Genomic DNA, 26,258 nt, shown 5'->3' with positions numbered 1-26,258 from the left:
CTAGCACTACACAGGGTAGGAAATGAGTCAGGAAAAACATGATGGCTTGACTGAAAAGCTAACCTGGGTCTGCCAATTGAGTGAGGATATTAAGGAAATGTAAAATTCAAGGAGGAATTATTTTTTCATCATCTCTAAGTTTACCAGTATGTATAGTACTGGGAGAAAGTAGAGGAGGAAGGTGGAAACAGCCACATAAATGAAAACTCCCTAGAACTAAAAGCGATCTAAACAAAATGCAAACTAGTGGGCCAAAGAACTTACTCCCACTGGGGTTTTATTTGTGGCTGCAAGCAATCTCCAAACTGAGAGGTTCATAAATTAGGGAACAGTTTCAATGTCCTGAGGGATCAGCAATTTGCATAAGAATAGTATTAAAATATTTTCTATGAATTGTGTGTGCTTCATTGTTGAATTTGGTGCCAACAGTCAAGAAATAACCAAATAAATAAGCCTCAAATATTTTCTTTTTACTATACCCGTTTCCAAAAATTACAAAGTACCTTTAACACAATTTTCTCTGCTATTTCCCAAGTAAATCAGTAAAACAGGTAGAAAGAAATGCAAAATGTAACTAATATTACACAAGATAATTTTTCTTTTTTAATATATTTTTTTAATCCTCACCCAAGGAGATTTTTCCATTTATCTTCAGATAGAGTGGGAGGGGGAGAGAGCGAGAGAGACATCGATGTTAGACACATCGACTGGTTGCTTCCTGCATGACCCCGAGCCAGGGCCGGGGATGAACTGCAACCGAGGTACATGCCCTTGACTGGAATGGAACCTGCGACTTTTTGGTCTGCAGGCCAACACTCTAATCGCTGAGCCAAACCGGCCAGGGCAAGACAATTTTTCTTCAATAACTTATTCTGTCCAAAATGTACAGGTGCAACAGGATGAACTTCAGTAGTTAAAACTGTGGTCCCTGGAAACTTGAATGATGATTGGGCACCATGAGGAGTGGAGAACAAACTGAGTAGGATAACACTGGGTTGAACTCCTAGAAGAAACTTTACAGCTTCAATTACAGTATTTCCAGTGCTATGTCTCATTATGCTGACCCCACAATTTCCCTTCTCAAATTTCACTCCTTCATACTTGTACCCTGTTGGAGTGGTCACCATGAATTTTTTTTTTCTTGATTGATTTTTTGAGAGAGAGGAAGGGAGGGGGAGAGAGAGAGAAACATCGATGAGAGAGGAAACATCGATTGGCTGCTTCCTGCCTGCCCCCCACTGGGGATTTGGCCCACAACCTGGGCATGTGCCCTGACCGAGAATCGAACTGGTGACTTCTTGGTGCATGGATCCATGCTAACCACTTAGCAACACTGTCCAGGTACTATGCATTCTTTATATGGCAGCTGATTCAATCCCTCTTCCACAAGTCTGATCAAACAATCTGCAGAAAACACCAAGTCCCCTCTGCTGGCTGTTTGTCCAAGATGATGGTCTGCAGCTCCTGGATCTGCTCTTTAAAGGGAAGCAGCTTAAGCTGAACCCTTAAGTTGGCTGTCCCTTAGGGGGTCACTGGCTAATGTGTCAGTTGCCACTGCCACTGTTGCTCTCAGGGTTGAGACTGGCGCAGCTGAGGCCTGAGGGCCCCCCTCTGCCAGTAAGATAGAAAGGACGTGAGTGGTGAGGAGTCAGCTTGGCCTTGGAGGTTCTGTTTCCTCCCACCACCCATGATCTGGGATCAGGTCGTCAGGTCTTGTAGAGGCAGTTTACTTGTTGGTTATGATGGCATGGAGTCCGGATACTGTAACTCTGTGGCCATATACTGGACCCCAGCCTGTCCCCACAGCTATTAACCAGATTGAAGTTTTTTTTTTTAATTTTTTAATTTTTTTGGAACGTGCCCCTAGTGGGAACCGAACCCGGAACTCTCTGGTCTGCAGGCTAACGCTCCAACCGCTGAGCCAAACTGGCCAGGGCCCAGATTGAAGTCTTGATTGGAATATTCTTAGCTGTCATCTCTTGTACAGCCTGTGTGGTGTTCCCCCACCCATCTGGGACTCCACAAACAGGTGGTAGGCCCTTGTGTCCCACATCTGTACTTTGCTCTGCTTTTCTTTTTGTTTTGCTTCACCTTGGATATATATATTTTTTAATCCTCACCCGAGGACATTTTTTTGCATTTATCTTCAGATAGAACAGGAGGGAGAGAGGGAGGAAGAAACATCAACGTGAAAGAGACACATCGAGTGGTTGCCACCCACATGACAATGGGCCGAGGACAAACTGCAACCGAGGGAGGTACGTGCCCTTAGCAGAAACCGAACCCGGGACTCTCCGGTCCGCGGGCCGACGCTCTAACTGCTGAGCCAAACCAGCCAGGGCTACCTTGGATATTTTTCATTGCCGTGTTTTCTAGTTCACTAATCCTGTCTTCTGTTACTCTGAGTCTTCATCACAGATTCTGCATTTTTCACTTCAAGAATATCAAACAGATATTCTAACTGTTGAAATTCTCCATTATTGCATCTATTTTGTTCATTTCCTCCACTGTCCTGAATGTATACATTCTCTGGCAACTCCAATTTCTGAAATAAGTGTGAGTCTGTTTCTGTTTTTTATTTTTTCTCTTGATTTGTAGTTCTCATCATGCTGTAACTTTATTATTATTATTATTTTTTATTTATTTTTTTAATCCTCACCCGAGGACATTTTTTGATATTTTGTTCAGATAGAGCGGGAGGGAGAGAGGCAGAGAGAAACAGCGACGTGAAAGGGACACATCGAGTGGTTGCCACCCGCACAACCCAACCAGGGCCGGGGACAAACTGCATCCGAGGTATGCGCCCTTAGCGGGAACCGAACCCGGGTCTCTCCGGACCACAGGCCGATGCTCCAACCGCTGAGCCAAACCGGCTGGGGCTCATGCTGTAACTTTAAATTGAATGCTAGATATTGTCATGACAGCTAACAGTGACAGGCACAGGCTGCCCAGGTCATGTTACCCAACCCTGCACAAGTACAGCCTGGGGACAAAGCTAAGCACTTCTGGGTGCCTGCCACATGTCACGTGCAGCCCAGGTACGGAGGGCAGAGCCCGTAAGATCCCTACACAGCTCACTGCATCAGGGTCCCTGCTGACACTGGGAAAGTGTCAGGCCCCAAGTGCCAGGAGGCCACCTGGGCTTAGCCCCACAGTGTGGCCTCCCCTGCTGGTAGCCATGGCCATGTTGCTCACTCACCTTAGGGTCCCCCAGCTACTGTACAGCAGGGGCAGGGCGAGGCCCCAGAGGTTTCCTGCAGAGGACAGAGGTCACAGGGAGGGTTCCCAAGGCACCTCAGAGTCCCCCATGTATTGGGGATGCCTCCAGGGAGGGAGTCTGTTGGGAGGCAGTGATTCCAGGTGTAGGCAGGGTCCCAGGCTCCCCTCTTACATGAAAGGAATCAGCCATAGAAGCAGTGCCAGGACTCCGAGCTGCTGGGGTCCTGCCAGCTCCGACAGGAAGAAACACACAGGCCATGGCAGGTGCTTCTTTTCCTTTATTTAAAAAAATTCATTTGGGGTGTGGTGTGAGGAGGGCACACCTTTCATGGCTTCAGGGAGAACAGTTTCCAGAAGGAATCACTGGGGCAGAAATACATGGGGAGAACCTGGGCGTCAAGGGAGGGGCTGCGCCCTCCAGCACCTCTGGGCAGAGCGCTTAGTTGGGGGCTGGGTGGGGTAGGCAGACAGTATATACAGGTGGGCAGGGAGGCAGTGCCCTATGGACCCCATGGGCCAATGGGGACATGACCACCATGGCTGGCCCACAGCCTCGCCCCTTCCAGGCAGACCAGCTGAGGCCTGTGCCCTCAGATGCAGGGCTGGGAGAGGCCTGTTCAGGGAGGCTGGGGTGGGGCCTGGCGGGAAAGCCAGCCTGCAGGACTTTAAGGGGAACAATCCCCTGCTTGGGTTATTTCCCCTGGGGCTCAGGCCTGCATCCTGGGGGCCAAGGTCAGGGTGACTTGAGCTCCCCCCGTGAACATACCAGAATGCAAGGAACAGAAGACTCCAATCAAACGCATTAGAGGCGCCCCATACACCATCTTCTATCAGATAAATGGAAATACAAGATGCAGTGCCATGTGCAGTTACACAAGATGCCAGCCTACACCATCCTACTGTCAGGCAGCCCTGAGCTGCAGGGACGGCAGGCTGGGAGTCCCACCCAGGGACTCCTCTCATCCTCAGTCCTGAGGGACTGCCTCACAGTCCTGCCTACCTGGCCACCTCCTGGCTCCTCTGAACAAGCAGCCATGCTCACCACCACAGAGATGCCCAGAAACGTGACCAGGGGTGGACACAGTGTGGGGAGCCTGCTGGGGCTGGTGTGGGATGTGGGGCGGTCCTCTTGTCTCAGGTGGCTTCAGGCTGCTGTCCTCAGCCGCGTGGGGACCTGGACGCCTAGGTGTAGAAGATCACCTCAGGGATCTGGCCGTCCTCCACGGACGTGCCATTGTTGTTCCCAGCCGCGTAGCAAAAGGTGAAGCATGTCTTGGCCCCCGTCGTTGGCGACTCGTGGGTCACCTTGCGCAGGCCTTTGGTGCCGTAGTGGGAGTCCGGGCCCTGTGGGGTTGGGGCCATAGTGCAATCAGGATACCTCCCCCAGGACTGGGGGACCAACTGGGCAGAGGGCAGCAGAGCCCCCAAAGAGGTGTCTGTGCTGTGGGACCTCAGGGTGGCAGACCCTCCAACCTACACCAGGTGGCCCTCCCGAGCCCCACATCATCGGAGATGAATGGTGGAGTGTGGGTCCGGTTCAAAGTCAAGGTCCTGGGAAGGAGGAGGGATCAGAGTTGGGGTCAAGGTCCTGGACAAGATTCAGATTTCAAAGTTGAGGTCAGTGTGGAAGGTCATGGTGGAATCCAGGGTAGGGTGTAGGGGTCAAAATTAAGGTCAATGTAGAGGGCAGGGTTGCAGTCCCAGATGGAGTTTGAGGGTCAGAATAAGGGTCAGATGTTAAGAGTCAGGGTCCTGGATGGGGTTCAGGGATCAGATTTGGGAGTTGGGGTCGAGGTCCTGGATAGGATGGAATGGAGCAGTGAGATTTCATCATGCTACTCAGAATGGCATACAGTTTAAATTAATAAATTATTTCTGGAATTTTCCATTTACTATTTTTGGACCATGGGTAACTAAAACAACAGATAAGGGGCACTACTGTACTACTAAACTAGAATTCTATGCCCTTCAAAAATTAAAGACAAAAGACAGATGAAGTCAAAAGAAAATGAATAGGGTTTTGGGGTCAGATGTCAGGTGGGGTCCTGGACAGGGATCAACAGGGTTGGGGTCCTGGGTAGAGTTGAGGGGTCAGAGTTAGGTTTCTGTTACTGTTCAGGGATTGGAGTTTACTTCGGGGTTCTGTGGCCCAGGGTCAGGGTCAGGCACACCTTGAGCGTGGCGCAGGCTGTGTAGTTGACATTGGGCAGCACCTCCACCGGCTCCTTGAACATGACTCGGAAAGTGCTGGCAGAGCCATCGCAGCTGAAGCCCGTGTCATTCTGGCCCAGCACTGTGTTGCTGTCAGTGTGGATGATCTGCGAGGGCAGGAGTCAGACACTGCTCACCTGGGGCATCCATCCCCTGGCCTCCACCCACGGGGCCCACAGAAGCAGACCGGGCAGCACAGGGTCCAGCCTGTGACCCAGAGGAGGCCCATGGGGTTTGGGGCATAGTCCCCTCTGATTCTAGAACATTCCCGCTATATGGCTTGGCACAGACCCTAGCAGAGAAGAGATGGGGAATCTGAAAGGGGTCCTGAGAAGGGTAGAGCACAATGGGAGGGGTGGGGCTGGAGGTGGGACAAGGGGCAGAATCTGGGACACTAGAGGGGCCTGGATCTAGAGGCAGGGTCAGGGTGGGTGGATACCTGGATGTTCACTTGGTAGTCCGTGGGCCCATGGATGGAACCGTACAGTCCAAAGCCAACCACAAAGATGCGTTTGTTGACCGAGAACCTGATGGACAGAGGAACAGGTGCTAAAGTCGGCAACCTGCAACCAGGCAAGGGTACACAGGCACCCCAAGCCCTACAGGGGCTCCCATGGTAGGGCTGACTCCTCAGCAGGAAGCCCCTTCCCAGGGCCCCCAGCAGATGAGCTCACTCTCTGCGCCTCACTTCTGGGAACCCAGCTCCCTCATCCCCAGCACCCTGACTCAGCACCCCATCCCCAGTGCCCAACCCATCCCTGAACCCACCTGATGCGGTCGCTTGTGCCACTGTAGCCCCAGCGGCTTTCTACCTGCTGGAAGCGGTTGATGCTACACTCCTTCCCACGGAGGCAGCAGCGTGGCCGGTCAATGAAGTCCACGCGGGGCTTGGGGTTGACGGTGAAGTGCAGGAAGAGGCTGACCACCTCGCGGTCCATGAGGATGCCTGACTGAGCAGGCCCTGCGGGCACAGGGGGCAGTGGGTTGGGCTAGGGTGGGGTCTGGCTTGAGGCTGAGGAAGGGCAGGGTAGGGAAGGCTGGGGTGAACCTCCAGGGCACAGAAGACACCAGAATGCATGGGCATCTCAGGTCCACAGCATCACTCAAAAGTGATCTTGGATTTTCTGCAAAATTTTAGGGGTCTAGGCAGTCCTGAGATAGGACAGTTCTGCCCTGGCACTTAGGGAGGGAGCTGACGCAGACATAGGGTTGATGCTTTGATTAGCTCATTAGACAAAATGCCCCCTCATGGCCGCAGGTCTCACTGCCTGCACCAGGGACCATCCCTCAGGTCCACCCCCAGCTGACAGAGCAGATGGCACCCTGCCTGTCCACACTCAGACCCATCAATGGTTAAGGGGTGATACCCAGCTATAAGCAGCCTGGGGGATGCTGGCCAGGCAGTGCTAACACAGGGAGATGACGGGACCTGCCTAAGACAGGTTGGGAGCCAGGGAAGGGAGAACCCAGTGACAGTGGAGGCCACACACAAATAAGGACAGGAAGGGCTGGGGCAGAAACCAGGGCCTGGGAGCCTTACACATGCCCTGCCCATCACTATTCCACCTCTAGGACAGAAAAGGCAGGACACAACCTGGAGCTTTACAAAAATGACTTATTTACTAACTCGGAACCAATTTCTGCAGAAGGTTGGCCACAGCATCGCTCACAGCTCCCACAGCCCAACATATCAACAGAGACCTTCACAACAGGAGACAAGGCACATCTATGGATTCAGTGAATAAGGAAGATACAAAATTGAATGCAGAATGTTGACCATTTTTTTTTTAATCTCTGCATAGAAATTGCAGAAAGAAAAATACATCCAACTTTAACCATGATGCATGGAGCTAGCGGGATTCAAACTTCTTTCTTGTATTTTCCAGTAGAACATAGCTGAGGAATTCTCTAAAATACAGAGTGACAAAGCCGAAGCCCTGTGGGGCCCCCTGCAGAAGGCCCACCTCAAAGGCAGAGGACACACAGTCCTTCCCAGCGCTTTCAAGCTGCGGGGGCAGTACTCTTCCAGAAGGTGGGCTGTGTCACAGGGGCCTGAGACCTGGGTGGGGTGGGGGGTCTGGCAGCCAGGTAGGCTTGGATCTTGAGGAGAGTGGCTTTAGGGGCGAAAACCAATCTGAAGAGGGATGGCCTAGGAAGGCTCCTACAGGTGTCAGCACAGGACAGTCCAATGCTGTACTGTACCCAGGGGTCTCCCTCAGAGAACACAAGGCAAGATATGAAGACATCTGTGGTTGTTATGACGGGGATACTCCTGGCTTCACGTAGGTGGGGGCCAGGAATGCTGCTCGACACATCATAGTGCCCAGGAGAGCCTCACAGAGAATCACCCTGCCATAGTGTCTCCAGAATGCAAAGACATTCTCTGGGGCATCACCCCAGCACTGGTGTAACACTGTGGACCGCCAGATAAAACACGGGGCACCCAGTAAATCTGACTTTCAGATCAAAGAAGATGCATCTGTAGGATAAGTATGTCCCAGCCAGTGCATGGAAGATATTTACACTCAATTACTTGTTTGCTATTGTTATTAAATCTAGCAACCCTGAACCTGGGCAGGACGAAAGGCTGCATGGACCTGGTAGACTGGATAGCCGATATATGCACTGGCCACAGGGCTGTGTCATGGAACCCCATCCAGAACCTTCCAGGCCTGTTTGGCTCCAGGGCTGAGGTTGGCACCAGCCATGAGAGTGACATGACAGGGAGGCCCAGTCCCGGGGGACAGGGTTCCAAGTCAGCTGCTCAAATGGCCCCAAGATGTGGGTGTCTACACGGAGTAGGAGGCACAGCCAGGACCACAGACCCCAGGACCTGCAACACTGTCACCATGACCCTGGCCATTTTCCACCTTTCATAGGCTTGTCAAGGACACTGAAGCCAGAGCCCAGTCCCCAGGACATGAGGCCAGGGTGGGGACACTCAATGACTGGTACACTCATACACATGCGTGTGGACACAGAAGAAAAGGAACATGGAGCTGTGGAATGGCTGGACGGCATCTGTGAGTCATTCTGTGTTTATACATTGGTGCACAATCCAAGCTGCCCGTCAGCATGAAGTGTCATCGGTACAGAGGGGCGAGCACACACTTGTGTTCCTGGCAGGGCTCTTGGGCCAACATATGGCTGGTGCTAGTCCCGGTGGGACATGCAACTGAGTCACACACAAGGTCCTTGGGGGTCACGCTCCTCTGGAGTGGCCCCTGGTCCCCCTGAGCGTTACCTGCAGCAAACTCCTCGATGGTCATCAGTGGGAAGCGGATGAGGGCCAGTGCCTTGCCCAGGACTTTCCGCTTGTTCTCAGGTGTCACCTGCAACTGCTGCCGCTGACACTCAGCCTCAGACCAGCGGACAACGGCGCTGAACAGGCGCACCTCGCGGATGCCCAGCGTGTCCCGCTCCAGAACAGCCACCAGTGTATCTGCAGGGGTATGGGGGGTCATGTCAACGTGGACGCCACGGTCTCAGCCAGGGGTTGGTGGCACATCATGTACAGTCCATGCCTATACTAGTGAATGAGAGTTCACCAGCTTGTGGCCACACCCATCCACCACCCTGTCACTGACAGCAGCAGAGTGGGGTGGACCAGGCAGAAGCCTTCTGGCCAGCAAGGCTGAAAACAAGGACCACTTGGGCCTCTGTGGGAGGAGTGTGCCCAGGGGACGAGGTGACCTCCCCCAGATGCCCTGTAGACCTTACCCAGGTCAATATCTGTGAAGCCCTCCGCGGTGATGGCATCAGCCGTATTTTTGTCAATATTCTCCAGGCACAGGCTGGCAAGCTGTGGTTCGTCAAAGAGCCGGGCCTACAAGGGACAATAGGGCATCGACATCCAGCCCCGAAACAGGACCCAAGACAGATTCCCTGGTTCAAAATTTGTCATGAATTTGAAGTCTTGGGGCCTTGGTGATTACACAGGTCAGCCCAGGGGCCTGGAGATTTTCTCCACTCATAGACTTGAAGTAACCACTGCCTGAGGTGGAGGGTCCAGTGAATCAAGGACCCTGCTTCAGGCTGGCAACTCTAAAGCTGGGCCCTTAGTGGTTCAGGGCTGGAGGTAGGGGCAGCAGACAGGCAGGCTGCTTGGGTCAGGCAGGAGCCCCTGGGGAGAGGGCCATGAAGGACTGCGGGACACAAAAGCGCTGTGCCCCTGTCCATCTGAGGTTGCTCCCTGAGGAACAGGCACATAGGGCAGGGGGCCAGGGAGGGAAGAAGATTCTGACACCTTCTGCCCAGGAAGCTAACCCCTCTCTAACCTGTTCACCCGGAGCCTGGCGAAGACACTACACATGGCCACCTATCTCAGCAGACATCTGGGAGTGGCCCCCACATAACAGTTCTGGCTCTGGCAGTTCAGAGTGACTCAGCAAATAGCTGGTCAGGGCCCAGGGCCCAGGTGCCACCTCAGCAAGGGGTTTGCAAATCTAACTTGTCTGTGACCTGCCAGGAAGAGGGCGCCCCACACCCTCCCGTGTCCAGGACTCTTGGTTCCCTACAGCAGCACTAGCCCCACTAGCCCCACCACAGCTGGCTGACCACACAAAGCCCAAAAGGGACCTTCTCAAAGAAACATGAACGTGCCCAGCCGGTGTGGCTCAGAGGATTGAGCCTTGTCCCATAGACTGAGAGGTCCCAGTTTGATTCCCGGTCAGGGCACATGCCTGGGTTGCAGGCTCCATCCCCAGTAGGGGGCGTGCAGGAGGCAGCCAATTGATGTTTCTCTCTCACATCGATGTTTCTCTCTCTCTCTAAAAAAGCCTACAAAAACATTAAAAAAAGGAAAAGAAAGATGAATGCCTTTCTCCCTACACCTGAGCCATGAAAAAAGGGAAAAACCAGCAGGTAACCTGCAGCCAAATAAACGAGGGAGCCCTGCCTGACAACAAGCTGCCAAGGCCACCTAGAAACCCACGTAGAAAACTCAGGGCCGTCAGGGCAGAAGGCTGGAGGGCATTCTCCCAGGGCACCAAAAACTCAGAAATCCCACCCACCCACCCACATGTGCCCCAGCCAGGCTCCCGCACCTGCGTCAGCAGCATGAAGGCATTGTCTGCCCGCAGGTTCTTCTTCAAGAACTCCACACAGTGGGCCTCCAGCGCAGGCACCGCATACTTCTTGGCAGTGTACAGGGTGGTCATGACTGTCTCGGGCCCAATCTGAACCTCATCCGAGTAGAGAAACCTGGGGTGGGATGCAGGTAGCCATAAGGCAGGACCCTAGGATCACTGGTGCCATCAGACTCCCAGCAAGACCCTACACCAGCCTCCACCCCACTGGCCCAGCCCTAAGGGACCTTCCAGAACCAGTGTCTGTTGCCCTCTGACCTGCAGACATGACCTAGTAAAGGCCATTACCAGTGAAAACCAGTGAGAAGCTAAACTACCCACACTCCAACGCGGGAACACACCTATACCACAGGCCTGCTCCTTTCCCACGAGGGTGGCTCCAGGGCTGAAGGCCACCACACGTTTGCCAGGGACACAGGGACATTTCCACACCACCCAAACTGCATGACAGGTCTGATGGCAAAGCTCAATGAGGTCTGGGCAAATCACAGACTCGTGGATACTATGACCACCCGTCATTGGCCTGATTCTAAATGTGGGTCGGAGGTTGGGGTCAACAGAAAAAAAATGGTGAGGCCATCGAGACATCAGAGTCCTGAGCATGGCAGGAAGGAGTGCAGAATGGAGCCCAAACACAGCCTTGCAGCTAGGGTCCATGGGGTAGAGACCCTGCCCCCCAGAGGCCAGGGAGGCTGTTCAATACCCCATGGCACCCAGGATGGCCTCCCACAGAATGGCCCCGCCCCAATGTCAGCAGTACAGAGGGGACAGGCCCAGATATGTGCAGAAGGACACACCAACAGTGATACTGTCAATCCTCTCAGGAGGGCAACTGAGCAGTATTTATCAAAACTAAGAGAAAGACAGAGACAGATGGAAAGACAGACAGTTAACACGAAGGCAGGGTTTGGCAAATTGCAACCTGTCACTTGTTTTTGTTTTTGATTTTTTTAATGGCTATCTCTTTTATTTTTAAAATGTATGGTAAAATCTATATAACATAAACTTTGCCATATTAATTTTTATATTTATTATTATTGATTTCACAGACAGGGAAGGGAGAGGGGGAGACAGAAATCAAGAGAAACATCGATCAACTCCTCGTGCACGCCCCCTACTGGCGATCGAGCATGCAACCCAGCATGTGCCCTGACCAGGAATAGAACCAGCGACCTCCTGATGCATGGAACAATGCTCAACCAACTGAGCCACAATGGCCAGGCACCATCTTAACCATTTTTCAGTGCACAGCTCAGGGGCATTAAGTATATTCACACTGTTGTACCACCACCCCACCATCCATCTGCAGAACTTTCTCATTTTCCCAAACTAACACTCTGTCCCCATTAAACACTAATTCTCCTCCCTCAACCCCTGGCTCCCACCAACCACTTTCTGTCTCTGTGGATTTGTCTCCTCTAGGGATCTCAGGGGGTTGGAATCACATAGAAATTGTCCTTCATTGTCTGGTTTATTTCACTGAGCATAATGTCTTCAAGGTTCATCCACATTGTAGCAGGTGTCAGAAGTCAGAATGTTTTTCCTTTTTAAGGCTTAATAATATTCCAGTGTGTGGATGGACCACATCTTGTTCATCATTTATCTGCCCAAGGACACTTGGGTTGTTTGTACTTTTTGGCTGCTGTGAACCATGCTGCTGTGAACATAGGTGTGCCTTGGGTAAGTAGCCAGAAGTGGAATTGTGGGTTATATAGTGACTCTATGTTTGATTATTTGAGGAACCTCCAGAATGTTTTCCACAGAGGCTGCCCCAATTCACATTCCCACCCCCACCCTGCTACCAGCCATACACAAAGGTCCCCAATTTTTCCACATCCTTGCCAATTCTAGTCATTTTCCTTTTTTTAAAAAAAATAATAGCCATCCGAGTGAATGTGAAGTGATATCTACTTGTGGTTTTGTCACCTGTTTTTGTAAATAAAATTGTATTGGCACACAGCCCGGCCTATAGCTTATAAACTGTCCTGGCTGCTTCTGTAATCACAGAAGCCCAGGTGACTGAGGTGACTAGTGGAGACAGAGCCCATCAGCCACCCAGCCGAGAATCATTCACCATCTGGCCCTGGGCTGGAGGAGCTACTTGAGAAGGTGCATAGAGATGGATAAATGAGCTTTTCTCAGAGTGCTACTGTGACCAGGAAGATGCTGGGGGATAGTCCACAGGACCCATTAATATTAGATGGAGTCAAGGGTTATGGGACATCCACAGATAGAACCAACTAGAACAAAATTACCCCCAACAAAAAACTGTAGACACCAGTGAGAAAAGGGAATGAGGACACAATAGGGTAGAAGAGGTGCTGTGAGCACATCACACACACACACACACACACACACACACACACACACACGCCATGAGCAGGGAAGGACCAGTCAAGATGTCATCCTGACTGTCAGAGACAGGGGGCAGGGTTAGCTCCCCTTCGTTCATTATGCTTCTTGGCATTAATTTTTTTTCATTCAAACCTGTGCCGTTTTTATAATCAGAAAGGAATCAATAAATTCTACATTTAAAGAAATATTTTAACTGTTTGGGATCATCTTTAAAGTTACCCACGACTCGAAAAAAATAAAATAAAATAAAGTTACCCACGACAATTCACACCCAGCATTCCTGGAGCCAGGTGGGCAAGGAGAACGGTGCGGATGTTCTCAAGCTCCCCCAGCCAGACAGCCAGGGCCTCCACACTGCAGCCGGCGCTGCCCCAAGCTCCTTCTCTCCTCCCCTCTTGTCCCAGTCGGCTCCATTTCCTGTGACTATCTGACAAGGATCCCCAACCCCGAGCAGTCACTGTACTTAAGAAAAAATTCTTAAATTTTAAAGGGAAAAATACAGGTGGCATTTAAAATCCTTACCTTATGCTACTTTTTTTTTTAATCCTTACCTGAGGATATTTTTTTCAAATATCTCCAGATAGACTTGGGTGGGGGAGAAACATCAATGTGATAGAGCCACATCGACTGGCTGCCTCCCGCACGACCCCGACCAGGGCTGAGGACGAATTGCAACTGAGGGACATGCCCTTGGCTGGAATCGAACCCGAGACTCTTTGGTCCACGGGCCAACATTCTACTGCTGACACAAACCAGCCAGGGCACCTTACGCTACTTTTTAACTCTGTCAACTACAAAAAATAAAAATGAGGGTCTCATATATACACTACATAAAATGTGGATGGACCTTGAAAACATGATGCTCAGTGAGAGAAGCCAGACACAAAAGGCCACAGTGTGTGGGATTCCTTTATGTGAAATGTCCAGAAGAAGCGAATCCAGAGAAAGGGGTTTGTGGTTGCCAGGTGCTGGGGGGGGGGGGGGTAGGGAGTAACTGCTAATGGGGATAGGGCTGCTTTCTGGGGTGACAAAATATTCTGAAACTAGATACAGGTGGTGTTTGAACACTTCTGTAAATTACTAACAACCCTCCCCCCACTGAATTGCACTCTTTATATTAGTGAACTATATGGTGGTATATGAATTAAATATCAATTTAAAAAATATAAAAATTAAAACAGGGTGGAGGTCTCCAAAGCCACCCCTCACTATGGAGGCAAGTTCTAGAAAATTCCATGGAGCCAGGGCTTTAGAGGTCGTGTCACCAAGATCTTTATTTTCTCCCTGAGCCCTGTTTTCTGATGTTTTAAACATCATGCCGTCCACTCTGTCCCCTCAGTCGACAGGCCCTGGAAAGTCTTACTTGAGCAGTGCCAGGAAGGCAGCTGGCTCCACATCAGGCAGTTCAATCTCGGTAGACGTAGTAGCCATGCCCCCATTGAACATGGCATCAAACACGGCGCTGCCCACAGCCAGCACGAACCTGGAGTGAAGAGAAGACCTGGTTACCCTCTGTGTGGTCCGGCCTAGCCCTGTCACCCAAGCCTGGGCCTTTGGAAAGGAGGGGTGGGATGTGTAAGGCATGTCCCCGCTGAGACTTCCCCACTGAGGCTCTGCAGCAGCTACTCCTCTGCCCCTCCCCCAACAGACACGTGCCTAGATCATCCTGGTGGCAGATGCTCCCAGAAGAAAGGCATTACAGAGCAAGAGGGCCTTTCGATGGGCCAATAAATAGCAACATGAGGCCAGAAGTGAAATCATGTCCCCCATGGCATATGGCTTAATACCCTCTGCCAGCTCCCCCCGTTCATCCATCCATTCACTTGGTCACCCACTCAGTCGTGCACACACTCAGTTATTCATTCACTCTCTCACTCGCTCGCTTGCTCTGCACACACCTCTCCTGTGCTTGGGCTTCGGGCACTGGGGCCCCGCCTTCTTGGAGGAAGGCAGACACAGGTCAAGGGCGCAGACAGCCTGACAGTGGAGTAGAAAGGACAAGGATGCAGGGCGGTGAGGGGAGTGAGGGTCAGGAAAGGTCTGGCAGGGACATCTGAGCTGGGCTGAGTGTGTGGGGCAGGGAGTCAAGGTCAAGGGAACGGCAGGGGCACTAGGAGGCAGTGGCTGTGGGAGACCTGCCAGGAGTGACTCACCCATTACAGCCTACCTATCTGTGTCTTCATCAGCTCGAGAGGCAAGAAAGCCCAGGGAGTGAGGACCAGTTGTGAGGAGCCCCCATCCTTACTTCCAGCCAGCTGTGAACTCTCCTACTGACTTAGTTCACAGGAGCTAGAGGTTAGGGGTTGTGGGAAGACTCCACGGTGACCACACTGAGGACAGTGCCGTCCACTCTATGCTGTCCATCCTTGGTCCCTAGGGCCCACCCCATGACAGCCTCTCCCCAGGGAAGAAGAGACAGGTCGGAAACCATAGCCCAGTGGCCTGCTCACTAAGCAGCTGTCTCCAGGTCTGCAAGGCTCCTATATCACACCTCTTCCCGGGGTCACCACTTTAACAAATGCTGGACTCTGAGCAGCCACCCCACTCAGAAACCTCCAAAGTCAGCAGACATCACAAAGCCAGCCCCACATCCCACCTCCCAGCCTCTGTTCAGTGCCTGGGACCTCCATCCCATAACTAAACCCTGTCTTCAACTAAATGGGTGGGGATACACCCTGCCTTAGACTAAACTGGTAGGTTACTGGACCACAAGCTGTTCTCTCCCTCGTTGTCTCTGTCTCAAGCTCACATCACCAGAAATGGGACAATCAGACTTCATAGGCCTCCTGATATGAAGCACTAAGGACACACATCACTGCTTAACATCCAAGGACACAAAGGGGATGAAAATAGAAAGATGGCAAAGACATGCCCTGCAAACTGATACCATGAGAGCTGGAGGGGCTGCCTTAACATCAGACAAAACAGATCTGAAGAGGAACACTTCATGTGAACAGAGGGACAGCCCACCAGGAACAGGTAACGATTATAAATGTACACACCTAGCAACAGAGTCCCAAAATACACGAAGCAGAAACAGTGCTCAAAGGAGAAAGAAACAATTCAACAATTATGGTTGGAGGTTTGCACACCCCACTCTCAATAACTGACAACAGCCAGAAAATCAGCAAGGATACAGAACTGAACTATAGCATCCACTGACTTGATCAAAGTGACCTTTATGGAACCCTCGAACCAGTAACAGAAGAACCATGTTCTTTTAGGCGCACATAAGACACTGTGCAAGGCAGACTACACGCAAGAGCACCCAAATATGCTTAAAAGTACTGCAACCAGGCAGAGCATGTTCTCCAGACACAGCGGGATTAAATAATAAATCAACAACAAAGAGAAACCTGAGATATCCCTAAAAGCTTGAAAATGGAATGACACTCTTCCAAGTTACCCAGTGGTCAGAGAAGAACACAAGGGACTTTGGGAATGAAGACATGACACCTCCAAACGCGAGGGATGCAGCTAACACAGTGCTCAGGGGTAAATATCACATATTTACTCAAGACCTCAACAAGGTAACCTTCCACCTCGAGAGTCTAGAAATGAAGAGCAAACCAAGCCCAAAGAAAGAAGAAACAATAAAAGTGGGAACAGGAATTAAGGAAATTAGGAATGAGAAAACGAAGAAAACCAAAACTGGTGTTCTTTGAAAATAAATCAATTGCTAAAACTTTAGCTAGGCTGACCAAGCAAGAAAAATGCGACACAAGTTACCAAAATCATCAACAAAAGAGACCATCACTGCAGATCCAAAAGAAGATAAAAGAATTTTAAAACAACTTCATGTCCCAGCCAGTGTAGCTTAGTGGTTGAGCACTGACCTATGCACCAAAGGGTTGCCAGTTCGATTCCTGGTCAGGGCACATGCCCAGGTTGTAGACCAAATCTCTGGTGGGGGGCATGCAGGAGGTGGCCAATTGATATTCTCTCTCATCGATGTTTCTCTCTCTCCCTTCCTCTCTCTAAAATCAGTAAAGGGGAAAAAAATAAAACAAAAAACACAACTTCATGGCAACAAATCAAGACAATCATTTCCTGGAAAGACATGAACTGCCAAACTGACTCATGAAGAAAGAAAATGTTCCATCAAAGAGAAGCCCAGCCCAGTAAGGATTTTGGAAATACTACCACGATGCTCTGGAACTAGGAGCATCAAGGGAACATTTCCAAGTCATCCACAAGGCCCAAGGCACCATGAAGCCCTCAACACTGCAGGGACTGGGACATACTGTGGTTACTTAGGAAGGTGGTTTCTTATAATGTCAAAGGTAAGAGTTTGTCCATGATGCATCCTTTCCACCCCTGGGCATTTGCCCAAGAGAAAAGAAACCGTATCTCCACACAGATCTCTGCACATGTGTTGATGGCAGCATTGTTCCTAACAGTGAAACACTGGAAACAGCTCACACACCAATCACTGGTGAATGAACAAACCACAGTCCAGCCACACAGTGGCATTCAGCAGTAAAAAATAATTCTAGCCCTGGCATCAGTTAGACCATCGGCCCTCAGAATGAAGAATCATGGGTTCAATTCCGGTCAAGGGCACGTACCTGGGTTGCAAGTTCAATCCCTGGCCCCAGTCAGGGTCATGGTGGAGACAACTACTCGATGTGTCTCTCTCACATCGATGTTTCTCACTCTCTCTTCCCCTGCTCTCTCCCTCCGACTCTATCTGAAGATAAATGCAAAAATGCCGCCCTGGCTGGTTTGGCTCAGCTGTCAGAGTGTCGGCCTGCGGTCCAGAGAGATCTGGGTTCGGTTCCCGCTAAGGGCACGTACTTCGGTTGCAGTTTGTCCCCGGCCCTGGTTGGTCGTGCAGGTGGTACCCACTCGATGTGTCCCTTTCACATCGATGTTTCTCTCTCTCTCTCTCTCCCTCCCACTCTATCTGAACAAAATATGAAAAAGTGTCCTCGGGTGAGAATTCAAAAAAAAAAAATGTTCTCAGATGAGGATAAAAAAAAAAAAGTAATTCTACTTTAGTAAGAAAAAGAAATGAATTACTGAGACACACAACAGCATGGATGAATCTCAAAAACATTACGCTAGCAGAGCCGGTGTGGCTCAGTGTTGAGCGTCGACCCATGCACCAAGAGGTCGCTAGTTCTATTCCCAGTCAGGGCACATGCCCAGGTTGTGGGTCCAATCCTCAGTGGGGGGCATGCAGGAGGCAGCCAACCGATGTTCTCTCTCATCAATGTTTCAATCTCTCTCTCCCTCCCTCTTCCCCTCTCTCTAAAATCAATAAAGAAAAAAAATTACACTAAAATAGCAAAAATAGAGAAACAGAAAGCAGCTAGATCAGCAGTTGCCTGGGTTTGAAAAGGGAGTGGGGAACTTTTGAGGTGACAGGTGCTCTAAAACCGGGCTGTGACAGTTGGCAACCATATAAACTTTCTACACAGTCGTCAGATCAAATAAGCCCAAATCCAGCAAAGCACTTGATTAATACCCCACACCCACAATTCCTGAAAACTGAATAAACAAGGAATAGAAAGAAAGTTCTGTACTTTTTAAAAAAAATTTTTCTTTATTGATTTTAGAGAGGAAGGGAGAGGGAGAGATAGAAACATCGATGAGAAAGAACATCAATTGGCTGCCTCCTACATGCCCCCACTGGAAATTTGGCCCACAACCTGGGCATGTGCCCTGACTGGGAATTGAACCGGTGACTTCTTGGTGCATGGGTCAACGCTCAACCACTGAGCCACACCGGCCGGACGGTTCCGTACCTTATTAATGAGAATTTGTGGGAAACCAATCTCAAGGCTCACATGCAACTGTGAAAAGCACCAAGGCTGCTTCCTGTCACCCCTCTGACAGAGCAATGCCCGGAAGTCAAAAATGCAGGAAGAACCGAAAAATACAAGAGGCAAAAATATGAGAGGGAAAGAAACGATTTGCCCATAAAAATGATGCTCTAATTTAAAATTTTAAACCTGTACTGCCAATATGGTTGCTACGGGCCACACAGGGCTATGTAAGTCTAAATTAAAATTAAATAAACTATTCAATTCCTCAATCACAATAGCCACATTTCAAGTGCTCAGAAGCCACCTGTGACTGTCCTGGAGAGCATAGATCTAGAATATTCCCATTGGTACAAGTCGACCGCACAAGGCTAGGCCTGAGTCCACTGAACAATTAAGAACACTAAGAGGGTTCAAAAAGAAATTGTTCAAATTACATAAAAATAAATATGCCCCAGTCCTGGCTGGTTTGGCTCAGCAATTAGAGCGTCAGCCCATGGATCAAAGGGTCACGGGTTTGATTCCCGGTCGAGGACCCATATGAGGTTCAATTCCAGACGAGGGCATGTACCTCAGTTGCAGTTCAGTCCCCAGCCCTGGTGGGCATCGTGTGGGAGGCAGCCAGTCGGTGTGTCTCTCTCACATCAATGTTTCTCTCTCTCCCTCCCTCCCACTCTATCTGAAGATAAATGGAAAAATATCCAGTGAGGATTAAAAAAACTTTAAATAAAAACTAAAAAAAGGTATCACTGGACTAAGAACACACAAACAGATCAATGCCACGAAAGAAACCCCAGACACAGACTGTTCCACATTCTAGACTACTCAATGTGGCTACATCTTCCATGAGAGGGAAGATATGAGGTTAATTTTGTGGAACTGCCAGGTTAGTATGTCCACAAATGTGCTACCCTGAAGACATTCACTATATCCTCAGAGCAAGCCCTGAGAAAGAATGTACACATTGGATTCTGGCAGGTAGGGCTGACCTGTGTTTATTGAGCACCTACTGTATACCAAGCATTCTCCTGGGCACTTGGGACACAGGACGGAAGGAGACAGCCAAAGCCTTGCTCACAGCAAATCAAGGACAACATAATACAGACTTTAGGCTTTGCAAAGTTAGAAAAAAGAGCTATGAGAAAAAAAGCATGGGGGGGGGGGGGGCGGGCTGCAAAGCTAAGCAGAACAGGAGACAGGACATGAGCTTATCCAGGGCCAAGGCCAGCCCCTTCTGCTGTTATAAGTGCCCACCTCTGTTCCAGGGTCCCAGGCCTCACTTCACCCTGCACGCAGAGTTCAGGGGCCACTCTGAGCCCCAGCCATGACCACTCCAAGTTGGGCCCCGGGAACTGGTGGATTCAGAGCACACCTTAAAATTAATCCCTCCCACCCTGGCTGGTTTGGCTCAACAGTTAGAGCGTCAGCCTGCAGTCCAGAGAGACCCAGGTTCGATTCCCGCTAAGGGCACATACCTCGGTTACAGTATGTCCCCAGCCCTGGCTGGGTCGTGTGGGAGGCAGCCACTCATGTCCCTTTCACATCGATGTTTCTCTCTCTCTCTTCCTCTCCCTCCCACTCTATCTGAACAAAAAATGTAAAAATGTCCTCCGGTGAGGATAAAAAAAAAAAAATTAATCCCTCCCTCACTGCTTTTTTTTTTTTAATGTTTTTATTTATTTTTTAAATCTTTATTGTTGGATGTAAAATGTATTACAGATCCCTCACTGCTTTTTAAGGTCCGTCTCAGGCCTATGCCTAAATCACCAATTCTGGCACTTACATCCTCTTTCCACCCCAAGACCCCATCCGGGAGCCCATGCGGCAGGTAGTTGTCCCCTTAGGCTGCCCATGCTGTGAAAGTTTCTCCACCTTTCTCTAGTATTCATGCCCTGGGCCATCTGTAGGTACACTGGCTATGTCCTACAGATCTCTCAGGCTGGGTTTATTGTGTTTTCTCTTGATTGGACTGGATAGACTGGTTCCTGGGGTTGCTATCCAAAGTGCTGCAAACTGGAATTTATTCTCTCCCAATCCTGGAGGCCAGACTTCCAAACTCAAGGTGTCAAAGGGCCGTGATCCCTCCAGAGGCCCAGGGGAGGGTCCCCTACTGCCTCTCCCAGCTTGTGGGGGCTCTGGTGTCCCTGGGCCTGTAGCCACTTCACCCTGGTTTCTACCTCTGCCATCACACAGTCATCTGCTCTCTCTCCTCTATAAGTCTCATACTGACATTATTGTTGAGTTTAGGGCCCATCCAGACAAGGAGCTCATCTTGAGACCCTTAACTGAATTACATCTGCAAAGCTCCCTTTTCTTTCTTTTTTTAATGTTTTTTTCAATCCTCACCCGAGGATATTTTTCCATTTATCTTCAGATAAAGTAGGAGGGAGAGAGACACATCAATGTGAGTGAGACACTTCAACTGGTTGTCTCCCATATGACCCTGATGAGGGCTGGGGAACAAACCAAAACTGAGGTACGTGCCCTTGACTGGGATTGGACCAGTGACTCACTGAGGGTGGATGCAACTGGTGTGAGGGCTGAAGCTCTAATCACTGAGCCAAACCAGCCAGGGCTTAATATGTTTGCTTTTTTAATTGATTTTAGAGAGAGGAAGGAAGAGAGCGAGAGAGATAAGAAACATTGATGAGAGAAATACTGACATGGATCAGCTGCTTCCTGCATGTCCCCTACTGGGGACCAAGCCCCAAACCCAGGCATGTACCCTGACTGGGAATCGAACTGGTGACCCCTTGGTGCATGGGTCTATGCTCAACCACTGAGCCACAATGACTGGGCTGCAAAGTTCATTTTTCCAAATAAGGTCCCAATCAGAGATTCTGATTAGGATGTGAACCCATCTTTCGAGCCCACTATACCGGGGTTATAGTTTTTGGAGGAAAGCACACCCAGGTGAGGTGCCTTTTTCATCACATCCCATCAGGGTCACACACACACACACACACACACTCTCTTTCTCTCTCTCGATATCACCCTAAGGTTGATCCTTGACCACCTGGCTGAGGAGGGGTCTGCTTTCCACTCAATTCTTTTTTATTTTTTTAAGATTTTTTAATAGATTTTTAGAGAGAGTGGAAGGGAGAGGGAGTGTGGGGGTAGGGAGAAAGAGAGAAACATGGATTGCTGCATCCTGCATGCACCAGACCACACCCAACCAACTGAGCCACATGAGCCAAGGTTCCACTCAATTCTTTACATTAAGTTCCCAAATCCAGCCGCCTCAGGAGGGGTGGGAACGAGGTCCAGCTGGAGGGTGTCCCACATGACCAGGAGCTCTCCAGACCACTCTTCTCCCCCACTCATTCGTGTGTGTTCAATGGTCGCTCTCCATCAGTGTGGCCTCCAGAACATTAACTCTTCATTGGGTTTTTGTCCCCACCTTCATCTAAGGTCTCCAGTCCTTTAAAGGAGCCTTGGGCCACTGTGATAAGCACATGGTTGGGTCACAGAGTTAATCCTCACAGCCCCAAGACAGAGGCATCTGAATGGTCGGTCCCTGTTCACAGGTGGGGAAACTGAGTGAGGCACAGCAAACCCAGGGTCGCTCACTGGGCAGCCATCCACCTGACCACTGCAGGTAAAATTTTAACAATTTGTATGAAATAATAACCCAAAGGCAAAAAAGAAAAATAATTAGACCTTTCTATCAGGGGGCATCCACAGGGTAGCAATGCCGGGGTAATGGGACAAGAAAAGTGCCATCAGCCTGACCCGGACACCTTCCAGACTTCAAGTACATAGGGTCAGGGAGCTCTCAGGTCCCGGGGGATGACCCACGGCTGCAGGACCAGCAACGTGTGCCAGGGAAGCCAGGCAGAGAGCCACTGGGTGATATAGGATTCGTGAGGCTACTGGCACGAGAGAGTGACAGGTCCAGGGTGTGGGTCAATTTGATGATGATGGTTGGGATGCAGCCAGAAGAGCCTGCATCCTACACTCCACTTTCAGGGTGGCTCTTTGCTGCCACTCCTAAGAGCCCCTTCCTGCTCCATCCACATGCTGCCCCCTGGCCAATCCATCCACTCCCATCACTATGGCCCCTGCAAATCACAGACCCCAAAGTCACACCCCTTTGGTCACATAGCCTCTGGTCATCTCTCTGGGGTATCTCAGTCCCTCCATCAAATGTGTCCCTCTATGCCTGTCTTCCCCTGGGATGGGACGCTCAAGCCAAGAGTCTAGGGAATCCCACCACGGTCCCCTACTCTTCCTCAACTACCAAGCCACCTCCTCAGCACATCATAGGAATGTGCCTCCCAGAAAGAGAAGATGAACCCTTTATATACCATTTCTGCTGTCCCCACCAAGCCCACAGACTCCTGTGTTATTTATGGCCCATTCTACCCTGCAAAGCACTGCCCCTTTCACTCCCTCTGCTTAGGCCTTGCTTTGTCTCCTCTGGTCTCCAGTCTCATATGCCTGAGTCGGGAGCCCTGCACTACCCTCCCACCCACCCGGCTCAGCACCACTTGCTCAGGATTGTCCATCCTGGAGCAGGTCAGTCCTGTCATCACCTCCAGGGCCCTGTGCCTCCCTCCTGCTCTCAGAAATTCTCACTAAATGTCACGCCTGTCCTACTTCACTTAACTTCCATCTCTCACCAGAGCCCAAGTTCCAGGGACACTAGCCACCTAGCAGGGCCAGGCTCCTCTCCTGCTTCTCTCCAGAGGTCCTCATGCCCTCCTTTCTAGTCCCCATTTTGCCACCAGCCAACAGACCTTCAAGCACAACTTGAGTACCTGTCCCTAGGTCGACTGGCACCTGTGGTAGGGGCCCCCACCAGTTCCCTCGCTCCCCTCAAGCAAAAACTCTTGAGGTTCCCTCACAGGGTTCGTGCATTGACCTACCCATCTCCTGCCCCAGAGGGCTCTAGTCAGGGGTCAGGTGGGCAGGAGAGCCTGAACTGGATTGAGCAGTATTTAGGAGCAAGACGGGGATGAGGAAGGCCAGGCATCTGAGAGGAACTCATAGGTGACAATCCCACTAGCCTCTCCAGCTTCCCCACACTTAGAAGGACAGCCCACATGGATGAAGGGGGAGAGAGCTACATACACACAAGGGAAGGAGGAGCCAGGAGACCCAACCACAGGCCTGGAACCTTCCAAGGACAGGAATCCAGACCCAATTATACATAAATAACCAAGAAGAAGCCAGAAAGACTGTGGAAGGCACAGGTTAAACATCACATGTCAGAGAGGTGGTAGGACCCTCACAGCAAGCTAGGCAACACTGCCAGAGAGGTAAGAAAGCCCCCAACCCCCTTCACCAGGTGGAGCCCCCCCACCCCCTCCAGTGAGCCTTCCCCACTGAGGTCCCTGGGGTGCAATGGGGAGCAGGTCAGAGGGACTAGCAGTGGGCAGAACTTTGACATCAGCCGATGGAGCCCCCCCACCCCCTCCAGTGAGCCTTCCCCACTGAGGTCCCTGGGGTGCAATGGGGAGCAGGTCAGAGGGACTAGCAGTGGGCAGAACTTTGTCTGACATCAGCCCACCCAGCCCAGGAGTCTGGGGGCTGCACACTGGAAACTGGCAGAGGGATGGGGCCTGGACCAACCTCTTTTCCTGAGAGGAGGCCTAGGGGGGTGAAGGGGCTGGAGTTCAGGGACTGGGGTCAGGGGCTGGAAGGGGTCAGGGACTAGGGGGCATCAGGATGCTGAGGGGTCACAGCTGGGGGTCACTGGAAGGGGCTATGTGCTCAGGAGTCTGGGGGTCCTGGGTTTATGAGGAAGGAATGTGGTGGAGTTCTGGGGGTCACAGCTGCAAGAGGATGGGGCACTGCGTGGAGGAGGTCAGTGGGGCAGGATGGTAGGGCCCAGGAGTGGAGGGAGCTGGTGGGGGTCACAGGGCTGGAAATCCTGGCCAGGGTGGCAGGGTTGTGGGGGATCACAGGACCAGGAATCTCTTATGAAGGTGGAGAGACGGGGGTCCTAGGACCGGGGAATAGCTAGTATCTGGCGGCTGCGGGGTTGATGGGGGTCTGGCAGGATCACAAGGCTCAGGACTGATGGGGCCTGGGAAGGTGGTTGGGAGGGATCCTGGCGGATAATGGGGGCCTGGAAGGTGGGACTTAGGGGTCCTGGAGGGGGATCTTGGAAGGTCCCGGCTATGGCGGATCCTGGGATGGCAGGGCCTGGGGATGGGCTGTCCGGGTGTCCTGCAAATAATAATGGTGAGTCTCAGGGGTAGCGGATACGGGGATGGTGGGGTCCTGGGAATGACGGGTTCCGGAGATGGCAGGTCCCGGGGTCCGGGGATGAGGGGTCCGGGGTCCCGGGGTCCGGGTCCCGGAGCGGCGCGGCCCACCTGTGCGCCGGGATGCGCTGCGCGCCGAGCCCCTTGCCCACCAGGAAGTGCACGTCGCACAGCACCTCGTTGTTGAAGAGGAAGGCGAAGCGCTCCTGCACCGTGGGCTTGGTGGCCTGCCAGTTGTACACGGGCTCGCGCAGCAGCGCCGCCGCCCCCGGCTCCTCGGCCGCCCGCTCCCCGCCCGCCGCGGCCTGCGCGCCCGGCCCCGAGCCCGGAGGGGACGCCCCGGGAGCAGCGGGGACCGAGGCGGCGGCGGCGGCCGCGTTGCCGGGGGCGGGGGCGGCGTTGGCGCTGGGGCCCAGGCCGCCCCCCGCGCCCGCACCGACACCCGGCGGGCACGACGCGCGGCCGCCGCTCCCACCCGCCGCCATCTTGTCGGTGCGGCGCCGCGGGGCGGGCGGGGCTGGCCAGTCTGGCGGGGCGGGCGCAGGGAGGGGGCGGGGAGGGGCGAGGGGCGGAGGGAGGGGGAGGTGAAGAAAGAGAGGAGAGGGAGGGAGAGCGCGGCAGGGGCGGGGGGAGGGTGGCCCGTCCAGATTTGGGACCTCATATCTGGGACCCCACACGCTTGATCTCCTACTTCAGACCCACACCCCGAATTCTAGACCTTTCACCTCCTACTCGGACCCCGTTTTCTAGATCCCATGCCTTAGACCCTCGACCTCAGACTGCGACGAGGACCCCGAATCCTGGACGTCAGACCTGGGATCCTAGACTAAACCCCAGCCCCCATGCCCCAGATCCTATATCCCAGACCTCAGACCTCGGCCCACTTGCTCCAGATCCCAAACTCCGGACCCCAGACTCGAGATCTCAAATATCAGATCCCAGTTCGAGACACTGAACCCAGTTCCTGAACCCCTGATCCCGATCTCTGGTCCAGGTCCCCAAATCCCAAATTCAGACCCAACCTCAGAGCTTGGACCCCAGAATCCATACCCCAGACCTGGGATCTCAGACCCCAGCCCTCAGCCCTGGGTAATCTGTCTGCCCCCTGGAGGGACCCCTACTGTACAGAGGGGCAAACTGAGGTGAGGAGGTGGGGGTGACTGCTGCTGTATTATGTGGAAGATGCTCTGTGCATCCAAGACACAACAGATATGCAAGGCGGTTACTCTGGGCCAGGTCCCTATGGATCCTACAGCCCTCCTAGCTGAACTCCTTGCAGCCTCACCTCATGCAATATATGTATGAAAAATAAAGGTGAGAACTTGCAAATGCCAGAAAAATATAGGGAAGAAAATCTATCATTCTATTATGCATAAACAGCTAGCATGTGTCTTTTTTTTTTTTTT

General features: G+C 51.7%; 2 protein-coding genes across 2 annotated transcripts; both read right to left on the bottom strand.

Moving 5' to 3' along the window:
- Nucleotides 1-3,549, bottom strand: LOC118643911 (uracil phosphoribosyltransferase homolog). Its single transcript, XM_036282242.1, has 5 exons — nucleotides 3,543-3,549; nucleotides 3,200-3,254; nucleotides 1,335-1,475; nucleotides 840-1,140; nucleotides 1-6 (listed from the first exon to the last, which is right to left on the bottom strand). The coding sequence occupies exons 1-5, from the start codon at nucleotides 3,547-3,549 to the stop codon at nucleotides 1-3; spliced, it is 510 nt and encodes a 169-aa protein (XP_036138135.1).
- A 156-nt stretch (nucleotides 3,550-3,705) lies between these two features.
- BTBD2 (BTB domain containing 2) lies at nucleotides 3,706-25,346 on the bottom strand. Its single transcript, XM_036241062.1, has 9 exons — nucleotides 24,964-25,346; nucleotides 14,236-14,355; nucleotides 10,476-10,632; nucleotides 9,151-9,256; nucleotides 8,675-8,872; nucleotides 6,199-6,391; nucleotides 5,870-5,957; nucleotides 5,391-5,537; nucleotides 3,706-4,563 (listed from the first exon to the last, which is right to left on the bottom strand). The coding sequence occupies exons 1-9, from the start codon at nucleotides 25,335-25,337 to the stop codon at nucleotides 4,402-4,404; spliced, it is 1,545 nt and encodes a 514-aa protein (XP_036096955.1). The 5' UTR covers nucleotides 25,338-25,346; the 3' UTR covers nucleotides 3,706-4,401.
- Nucleotides 25,347-26,258: the final 912 nt, after the last annotated feature.

The sequence above is a fragment of the Molossus molossus genome, unplaced genomic scaffold, assembly GCF_014108415.1.
Source record: "Molossus molossus isolate mMolMol1 unplaced genomic scaffold, mMolMol1.p scaffold_m16_p_4, whole genome shotgun sequence".
Taxonomy (NCBI): domain Eukaryota; kingdom Metazoa; phylum Chordata; class Mammalia; order Chiroptera; family Molossidae; genus Molossus; species Molossus molossus.
Note: the sequence above shows the minus strand (reverse complement) of the source record. Positions and strands in the feature narration are given on the sequence as shown.

What these genes read in the sequence shown, in the direction of transcription:
- BTBD2 (XM_036241062.1), bottom strand. Translation starts at nt 25,337, where the DNA reads ATGGCGGCGGGTGGGAGCGGCGGCCGCGCGTCGTGCCCGCCGGGTGTC. An exon ending in CAGCGCATCCCGGCGCACAG is followed by an intron (nt 14,356 to 24,963) that starts GTGGGCCGCGCC and finishes TCTTCACTCCAG; the next exon opens with GTTCGTGCTGGCTGTGGGCA. An exon ending in CATCGAGGAGTTTGCTGCAG is followed by an intron (nt 6,392 to 8,674) that starts GTAACGCTCAGG and finishes CTGTGCCCGCAG; the next exon opens with GGCCTGCTCAGTCAGGCATC.
- LOC118643911 (XM_036282242.1), bottom strand. An exon ending in AGTAGCTGGGGGACCCTAAG is followed by an intron (nt 1,476 to 3,199) that starts GTGAGTGAGCAA and finishes TTCCCTTTAAAG; the next exon opens with AGCAGATCCAGGAGCTGCAG. An exon ending in GAATGCATAGTACCTGGACA is followed by an intron (nt 1,141 to 1,334) that starts GTGTTGCTAAGT and finishes AAATCAATCAAG; the next exon opens with AAAAAAAAAATTCATGGTGA.